Genomic DNA, 10,132 nt, shown 5'->3' on the forward strand with positions numbered 1-10,132 from the left:
ACGAAATGAAGACAGGTTTATGATTGACTTGGGCAACCAATGAAAACTGAGTGCAAGATTGACAGCAATTTATTCTGATTTGATATCTAACCTCGGTGACATGGAGTTGCTATGTATGGCTGTTCAAATTAAAAATATTTTGGTATTCCAAAACATTTCGACTTAGTTCTAAGTAATTTCATTGCGAAAAAGTTCTTGACGACTGTATAAACAGCCCTACTACGATGATATGAGGTCTTATTTGATCTTACATGCTTTGTTTAATTGGGTTTAAGATTTTTGTCCATAAACCCTAACAATATAAACTTTAACCTTCCAACGTGCAAACCATGAAACGTCATTGAATCATAAAAACATGAAAAGATTTTTTTCCATATTTACAACATAGACAGAAAGGCGAAGAAGTCAATCTAACCCATGTCACTTAGCGTCCACCCACAGACAAGGTCGCGTGCTAGGTTTCGGTAAGCGTCGAACCGGCGCCCTTCCGGGCGCTTTGTCGATGCTCTCACCGCTTAAGGTCGTATAACAACTTCCATCGAATCTTTTGAAATCCAACCATTACTGAAAATACCCATTGTACCAAACTGAATGGTCCATTTCATGACCAGCCTTCAAGTACTTAAACTTGTCATGAGCTACTAGAAATAAAAAAAATGGACTAACCAGTTCTTGGAGGAGTGTTCCTGTAAAACTTTGTTTGGTAGAACTGGTAACTTTCGAAGATGCTGCGCAGCTGTATCGTCACTGGAAGGGCAAAAATGTTTATAACAAGAATCGAATCTGGAGAATGAACTGATTAATCGAAAACAAAAACAATCCAATAAGGATTTTAATTGTACAAAATTATGCTAATGTTCAACTATGGTTCAAACTCAAATATATGAAAGTAGAGAATATTGACAATAATTAAGTAACGTCGTCTGGGCAACACAGTACACACACAGTAAATGTGTTTGTAAACAGTTTAACTACGTTCAGCCCTCACTTGGGAACGTTTTCACAAAAGTTGAGTAAACAAGAAATTATAAAGTTTGGTCAATGGACAAATTATATTAAAGTTTTTGCAATTAATCTACACACTTAGCATCCGAGATGACGGACTCAATAGAAATTCAGTTAACTACCGCTGTCCATAACCCTAACATCTAAACAACGTTAAAGCTGGGATCGACAAACAGCTAACAGTGGTTACTCTGCTGCTGGCATAAATCCCCAGGAAGTGCAAAGCAGATTAGCGAGCAATCAATACCAGGCCGCCAATCGTGATAAGCATATTGATTTTAAGATGAACGGTTGAAATACTTGAACACAAATTTCGCAAAAAGCAAACTTTGGTGGCTGCTCGACTAGAAGACCTTCCAGGTCACTTCGCAGCCACCCGTTACAGTATCCATACATACTACGTTATCGTTTGTTTTATCTGACTCTGCTGAATATGTGTATACTCGCAACAAAATAAATGTCAATCAATCAAAGGGAAAAAAATGGTAAAAAGATCTATAATTTCATATGGAATTAAATTTTACTGGTATAAATATATCATTCAATAAAACAAACATAGGAAGCCAGTGCGAAGTTTGCCACCCCGGTGAAACTTCATGAAAAAACTGCAAGTTAGTCCGTGACAACAGCGGCAACCGTCAACTTAAAATTTGGCAAAACTTGTAAACGCAAACCACGAGTTCGCAACCGGGTGTCATTCACCTAAAAGGGGGTAAATAGATCGAGCAAAAATGACAGAATACATAGAATACGTGATTAACCCAATTTTAGCTAAAATAACTGGTGTGGGGTAAAGTTATTATATTTAAAAAGTAGGTAAGGAGTAAACAAGATTTAGAAGGTTGAGATCTAAGAACATTTGATCCGCACAATAATGACTCACTCTGTGTAATCGCCGTAGGTAATCTGAAAAAAAAACATCAAATGAAACTTTTTGCAAGAGCTGGTGTAGATCTAACGACAATCCCATGTGGAAGCGAGCCACAGCAAACGGAGAGTTCTAATAAAAGGCAATAGCCGTAAAACTTTCTTATAGGTTTACTTGGTTATGATAGCAAGGGTGAAACTTACATGGAACATTCAGCAAACGTTTAATTTGTAACGATTTATATTGCCTTAGAATGCACGTTTTATGAAGCGTTGTATTAACGTAAATAGATGCAATATTGACGCAAATGCTAGTGAGGCCGTGTCTGCTCTATTGGCACGTGAAGTTTGGCTGTGGCCAACCTGTGTCTCGTCGTCGTGTGAGCCTCTGGGGCCGAGGATCAATCCTTTCACCACCCCGGATCACAATGTTTCCGGACTACACTGGAAGGCAACTAGAGAGCAGCCAGTCTGGTTTTATTATCCAAGACACGCAGACCTTCCACTCCATTAGGTGGCTTGAAGATGATACAATCGTTGATGATGTGGTCTGCCGTCTGTTCCTCGGCACCACATTCACTGGAAGAGGCCATTTCCCATTGGTGCATGGTTGAGCGGAAAAACCCTATGCCCATACGTAGATGGCTGAGGCGCACCCACGCGTGTCTAACAATAAGCAGCAAGAAAAAACACACTTTTTTTCCACACAGCTTATAATATTGATGATGTACGTTGTACAATGTACAGTCATTGATGATGTGGTCAGAGGAGGAGGAAGAGGCCATTAGGACAAGTTGATGTGCATTAGGCCACCCAGTGGCTGATGCACATCAATGTCAAACATAGCTATAGAGAGCCTCCTAGTGGTCTGGAGATACACAGAGGGGTGTACGGAAAAACATAACTTCGCTTTAGTTTAACAGATGCTCGTTTTACATTGTTTCAATAACGCGAGAAGCAGCCACAATGCTAAAGTGCAGCTATATAAGCTTGGTCTTCCGTACCTGCAAAGGAGCAGTAACTGATGCAGAACAACAAGGAATTACATAATTTTCATACAGCGGACAACCACACATATCGGTTCAACACAAACCTATCTCATGAGCAAGAGCCAACAAAAAAAACTATTGGACTTTAAATCAGATGAACCGAACTAAAGAACAAGCCGGAATGCAATATCTATGAGTATTGGTTGGATCATCACTGGATCTCATTTCGTTTTAGTCACTTTTCTTTGTTTGAGCATCAACTGCTGAACTCTGAAGCCTAAGATGTATCCATGCAACATCCCCGGAGCAAAGGCGTTTGAAGACAACCTGCGAGGCTTCAAATTCGTCTAAACTTGAAATACGATTCTTCAACCGTGGACGTGCTATTACACTATTACAGCGACGTCCACGCTTCAATAAACTAAAAATCTTTAAAAAATTGATTACCTGCATCACATAAGCTGCTAGTTTGAAGACAATGTTGCTTTCAACTTCGAATTGTCCCTGAAAACATCAACATTCTCAATACAGCTGAACATGGAAGTGACATGAAATGAGCCTCAGGTCTCCATTTGCAAGTCATGCAAGAAGGAAGGTGGACGTTTTCAACACATATCAGTATAGTTTGAACGTGCTGTAAATAGGGGTGTTCAATTTCGATTTTCGATTCGATTTCGATTAAGGTGATATTCGAAATTCGTTTTTCGTATCGGACATATTCGAAATTATAGCCGCCCTTTTGGCTGAACGCGGTTGAAAGTAACGCGAGTGGCGCGAAATCTGTCTTGTCGCATTTTGCAAACGAAAAAGACTTCGACGCATGCGCATCGTCGATCACGTGACTATCACACGCTCTCGCTGGTCCAACGGCCAGTCGTGCACCAGGGATGCCAGGTTGGCATTTTTAATGCCAAATTTCACAAATTTCTCAAGAATGAAGATAGCTAGGTTGTGCAATAGCAGAAAGTGTAGGGTGAGCTTTGTCGCAGTTTTATCCATTTTTTACCGAATCCATAGGCGCCTAAGCCGTGGGGGCAGGGCCGTAGCCAGACCGCAGAGCAAGGGGGGGCAACTTTTTTTTAGGGGGGCCCGAAAAAATTTAAAGGGGCAAAATCATTATAATTGCAGCTGTTGCTCGAGAATGTTGAGACTTTGCCAAGGGGGGGCGACATTTTTTTCAAGGGGTGAGAGGCCCCCTTGGCTGCGGGCCTGCGTGGGGGCAACTTTTTATGCTGTATTGATACATAAAACAATAGATGAACTAGCGATCGGCAGCAGGAAAACACTTTTTGAATGCAAACCGCAACAGCTTCGCGATAAATAATCTCTAGAACGAGTTGCGATGCTACAATCCAACACCAGACAACAAAATCTGTCATTTTTACATTGATTTAATATCTGCAGACTTTGAAGCAATCTAAAAATGACTGATTTGCTGCCTGGGACATAGCAAAAATCTACCATTTTTTGTCGATTCAATGTCATCAGATGTTGAATGCACCCAAAAACAACATAATTTGCTACGTAGACGGAGCGTGCGTTTAGCTTAATGCGCTTGCAAACATACTCGATGTCGCTTTCGGGTCGAAACCTCTGCACTCTGCAGTGAAATGTCGCGGCAGTGAATCGCTCGCTGTGAAAATGAACTTGAAGTGTTTGGGATCCCAGCGACCTCGGCTCCAGCGGAGCGATCGTTTTCAAAAGCTGGCCTGACCGTCACGAAACTGAGATCCGACTGACGGGTGACCATGTCGATCAGCTTGTGTTCATAAACACCAACATGGGCCTGGAGCTGTAGACGTTATTTTGTGTTCTTTTTTCGCAAATTTTCATGTCTTTTTTTCGCGTTTTCTAGCGAATTTTCATGTCGTTTCTTTCAATAAAATCACATTTTGCAATTTGGTGAATAGTTGTGATATTCGAAATCGAAATTCGAAAATAAATTGAATTTCGAATTTCGAATATTCAAATAATCGAAATTGAACACCCCTAGCTGTAAATTAGTTAGGGATCGCTTGAATTGATTAAGCAAAGTTACAACTCCACGACCAGCTTGCCGACTGATCAGATTTATTTAGGCCCTTTTTAATTGGTACTTTAATCAAAAAGATTCCGGACAGAAGCCGAACATGTCATGTCGTTTCAGAAAGAAAGTTGCAAACCTTTCCATAGCTGCGAAGGTAATGTGCCACAACCTGACACCACAAGAGCGATGCGGCAACGAAGTAAATATCATAAAAAATTTGACACAAGAAACTTGTGAAGTGTTGGAAATTACAAGTTTAACTTCCGGTGTTTCATTGTATGCAATCAATTGTAGCGTAATCATGCATGAAAATCAAAATGTAATTTTTCTTGATGAGGAATCGCGTCCAAGCTAATATTTAGAAAAAGGAAGCGTTCATTTGTTGCGTTTTTTTTCAATAACCACTGAACAAAATGACCTTACGCTCTTGGACCAAACAAACTTCAAGACAATGGGAGCTTCCTGGTGGACAACGTGAGTTGTGAAGCAAAATTGTACCAAGTTTATGCAACCCATAAGCTGCATTATCGCTATGCAAGGTGACTGATTTGACTAATGTTCTTCCACGCACTACCAGTTTCTTTTATCCCTTAATCTTCAGTGCAAAGTCAAGGGGTTGAAAAAAACGCTTTGTTTTCGTTGAAATAACGTTCCGAAAAGTTAAATGAATGCAAATCTCGTCAAAATACACGCCTGCCCATTGTGGCGAAAGTGGCGACCTTTCCGTTTAACCTCTAAGCACGAAGATAACATGTGTTAACCAGACAGCAAAATCCGTCATTTTTACATTGATTCAACGTCTGCAGCCGTTGAATCAATGTATAAATGACGGATTTTGTTGTCTGGGGGAGATTTCGTTGGGTAATGGCATTGGCGAATTAATTCACATCAGACCACAACATTTTCATGTTTCTTCTGAATCACATAACATTTTTAACGATATGTGATGTAATTAACAGCGTGCAAGGCAGTTAGAATGTATTGTGTTGTGAAGAAAGTAAACATGGTCCAAAAATGATTCAACGTCTTGGTAATAAAAAGTATATGTCACTTTCAAATTAAATTTTCAAAAAAAAGGTAAACGCGATTAAATTGATTAAAGAAAATCAAAAGTTTAATATACATAGATTATAATATTAGTTTAATATATTTAATATAGATTCTACTAGAATAAGGACCTTCTGATGATCCTCATTTAGGTGAAACAGGCTGTCAAGGGTTTAGATAGTAGTTACTATATTTGATTTAATTCGCTTTGCTTTGCTTTCTGCTTGGCATTAAGCACTTTTTGTAGTATTAATAGTTTTCATTTAATATAGATTTGTAGATATTTAGATCACAAGCAATATGTATTCATTATTTTGAAAACGAAATTCTAGTAGTATTCCTACTCTCACTTACTTTGTATATGAGAGATTTTACTTGAAGAAAAAACAACTCAATTGTCAAACTCTGTTTCAATTGTGCAACACTCTCCACATAAAACCTGGAAAAAAACAGAAATTATATTTTAGTTTGTACTTGTATCAAATCAAATTGTTTCAAATACCTTTACCGCATTGATATGTGTCAAAGCATTAATTACACAACCTTTATATTGAAAAATGTCTATCAGGTATGTTGTGGCAAAATTATGTTCTGTGAGCGAAGAAAGCAGTGACTAAAATTGCCGGGAGCGTTCCCGATACGTAACAGCGGCCGTTAAACCATAAAATTGATTAAGTCAGGGCTTTTCCCAGCTGTCATAGTGCTAAATAAATGACCTGCATCACATGAAAATCAATTGAATCACGCGTACTATTGATCTGCAGCCACATTTCGATGCAGCGGGCGTTGCAATCATCCAAAAAATAATTCCGAAATAGAATGTTTAAAAAAATGTACCATTACAAAAAATAATACAGCTTATACAAAAATAAGCTGACCAACAGCTTCTATTTTGTTCTTTTATTTATATAACACATGCATCCACATCAAGGCTTGTTGTCTGTATCTGGATAAGCATTTAAATGAAACTACAAAAAAGTAAAAAAGATTAGAGTGTTTTACTTGACTGAAAATTGAAATTCAAGTTTGTAATTTGACTTCTTGATGACGTCATGTTCCAGAATTCGTTTGTCATCTTGAAGCCACAGATGATGCCCTCTGCAAAGCAAAGTGTATCAACTCGTTCAGACTGTGCATCAAGACAAAGACTTCGTTGATTATCCTAAAAAAATCTTGTCTAGCAAAAACCAGAAATGGTCCACTTTAATAGGGAAAAATAAACATTTGCGTGATTTCAGCTGACAAAATTGCTCCTTTCTACATTGATTCAACGTCTGCAGACGTTGAATCAATGTAGAATAGAGCAATTTTCCAATAGGCATAAGTTCAATAACAACGGTTCCATACTTCTAACAAAAACCGAACAACATTTCCAAACAAAAGGTTCAGGCAGAAAACACCAGACTGGCACTTAAGATTCAAGTGGGAAGACCAAAATACACGGTCGACTTGTTTAGCAAACAACGTGAACACTCGCCCGTCGCTTTTGTAAGAGATTCCGAAATAGTCTTTTTCTTTCAGCTTGAAATGGGCGGCAACAATATCCAACAAATCCCTTCCCAGTAGCTTGGGCTAAAAAGAATAAAAAGCTGATTAGTTCAGGCTATCTTAAAGAACGGTTATTATCACAAATAACGGCAAGACACAAGAAAAGACCACCCCTGTAACGTGAATTTGAATATGATATATTTGTAAACTACACATGAAGATCAAGGCTAGAGAAATAAAAGAGCTTTAATGTCAAATTTCACAGAAGTTCCATGCTTGATAGGACATTTAATCACTTTGAGGAGATGTTTTTAAATGTTGCAACAGATTACCTCCCTTAGGTTCTGCTTCAGTGAACGCAAACATGGAAAATCATTGAGCTCAAGGTCACACGGTCATGGTTGAATGAATAAACGTATACAAATAAAAAAAAATCCCCAACATTGTTAAATATTTGTAATTGAATGGGAGAGGGTTCGACAGAAAAGACTTAATCGGGGAAAAATCAATTTAAGCACCTCAGCAATCTGACCTACTCTCACACTTGATCATGAAAAATGTAGGCCTTAGTATCATATAAACGTATTAGGCCTTAAAGTTTTTAATTTGGAAATCAAAACGCATACCCCTTCCTCAGACGGCATATAAATTTTCAAAATTTACGTGAGTGAAACCAATCATTAGAAAACGTGTAGCTTATCGCCAGGGGCAACGTTGAGAAATTCGTTCTGTGATCGCCTTGATTACCTCTTCATCTTAACCACAACTTTATAAATCATTAAGTCCGTTTAGGGTAAGCCATCTTTACTTCACTTCAAAGACATGAAATCTCGTTGCATGTATTGTGCGTAGCTTATAAGCCATAGCATGTCTCATATGACACGCATACTCCTTGTAAAGTAGGTAGCTGGCATTATATACGCAGAGAATATGTCAGAAGAAAATCTCGAAATGTTGCTAGAATGCAGATTATGGCACAAATACCCAGCCCATGCATATTTAATAGATATTAAAGGAGGAGTTTTGAAAAATTGTAAGTTTGTAAGCTATTGATGAATTCTTGCATTGGCATCAAAGTACTTTGTGATGCACTGACCATTGACATTGTGTAGCAATTGTGTGTAGGAAATATATGAATCAAATCCTGTGTGACGGAACAACCAATTGCATTAAATACGTTCAAACATTTTGATTATTCAAAGCACTGACTTTCCAGACGGCAAAATCTTTCATTTTTACATTGATTCAACGTCTGAATGTAAAAATTACGGATTTTTCTGTCTGGGCACTGATTTGGTCCATCAGCTGCGTGAGCAAAGGGAACGTTTTCAAGAAACGGCAATTTCTTCGTTCTTAGCGAGACAATGACTCAATAATAAACAGTCTCCTAATTCAAGGTCATTGAAACGGTGAAACAGGGTAAAGAAATTGCTTTGCAGTCCAAACCTCGATTTCACAAACAACAGCGCACTGTTACATCAAAGCAACGTACATACACGTAAAAATCAAGCAAATTTTCTGTGATGCAGTGACGTTTTAATCAGAAACAAACCAAGACAACCACACCTGAATGACAAGTTCGAGTTTCCTTTCATTGGGCAAGTAGACGCAACACTTCTTTCCTTCTGCCATTCTTCAGTTTGCTTTGTGTGGTGGATGGTACGCAGTAACCCAAAACTGTCAAATCGTTTTCCCAGCAAATCATGCTAGCAGATAAAATGCTAGCAATTAACCTTGTCTAGCTTTCTGAAATAGATTCAGGTTCTTTGATAAAACTAAATATGAATTTTTTGACAAGTTTAATACTTTTATAAACATGAAACTCAATACGTTGTAAAACTAGCTACCTCCTTCAATGTTGCAATTACAATTCTAACAGAATCAATTGCACAAGTAACAAAGAAACCACAATTACATTAATGTGTTTTCTAACACACTGACATGCACGCACGTTGTACTTCACAACTAGTCGAAACCGTAGTGCTGAGATTCTCGCAGTCCAACTCTACACCAGGGGTGCCCAAAGTTTTTTTTAAAGCCACATTTCGCTTTTCGCGAGTCTTGGCTGCGGCTTAAAATTTCTACTCATTTTTTCTTGGAAATTCTGCCTAAGTTTTCTTTTTTCATTCTAGAGTCCAGACGGAGCCGCATATAGCGCTCTTGGGGGCAGCACGCGGCCTCTACTTTGGGTACCACTGTTCTAAACCGTTTCTTTTAAAACTATCTTAGCAATTAAACAATAAAGTCTGCAAACATTCAGTAGCCTGCAATCAAAAATTCGCATAATGTCACAGGCCTAGTCTTCTACAGACGGAAACAGTTCAGTTAAATTTAGATGAGTTTTTACAAAACAATCCGCCTCTTTGGCTTGTACTGATACGACTCGTTCTATTAATTGAAGTCCTTTTAATGAGATTATAGTTACCTGCTTCTAGTTCACACGAATGTCTATGAAACGTCTAACTATACAAATTCGAAAATACTCAGTCATTTACCACAACTGAAAGTACAGTTAATGATGCTAAATTTAGTGTTGAAACTCTTTTTTGTGTAACGCAGCTTCTGGTCTGGCTACTAACTGGCCATGAAGCAAAAACAATACATCAAAACGTGACTGGCCATTGTGTTTAGAACAGGGGTTCTTAACCTTTTTTCCCTTATTACCCATTTCTGTCCAGATCAAAGTCCCATTACCCAAAATCTAATTTTA

At 38.3% G+C, this 10,132-nt stretch overlaps 1 protein-coding gene across 1 annotated transcript in view; it reads right to left on the bottom strand.

The window, feature by feature from the left end:
* The window catches only part of LOC145766411 (uncharacterized), a 47,856-nt gene extending 38,763 nt beyond the window's left edge, over positions 1–9,093 (bottom strand). Inside the window, exons 1-7 of the mRNA XM_082578118.1 lie at positions 8,989–9,093; positions 7,412–7,506; positions 6,937–7,032; positions 6,289–6,373; positions 3,309–3,365; positions 1,889–1,911; positions 667–747 (exon numbers count right to left, since the gene is read on the bottom strand). Coding sequence (XP_082434244.1) covers positions 667–747; positions 1,889–1,911; positions 3,309–3,365; positions 6,289–6,373; positions 6,937–7,032; positions 7,412–7,506; positions 8,989–9,054 — 503 coding nt within the window. The 5' untranslated portion in view covers positions 9,055–9,093. The remainder of the gene's footprint in view (positions 1–666; positions 748–1,888; positions 1,912–3,308; positions 3,366–6,288; positions 6,374–6,936; positions 7,033–7,411; positions 7,507–8,988) is intronic.
* Between the last annotated feature and the right edge of the window lie 1,039 nt (positions 9,094–10,132).

This window comes from Aplidium turbinatum, chromosome 3, assembly GCF_918807975.1.
Source record: "Aplidium turbinatum chromosome 3, kaAplTurb1.1, whole genome shotgun sequence".
NCBI lineage: Eukaryota > Metazoa > Chordata > Ascidiacea > Aplousobranchia > Polyclinidae > Aplidium > Aplidium turbinatum.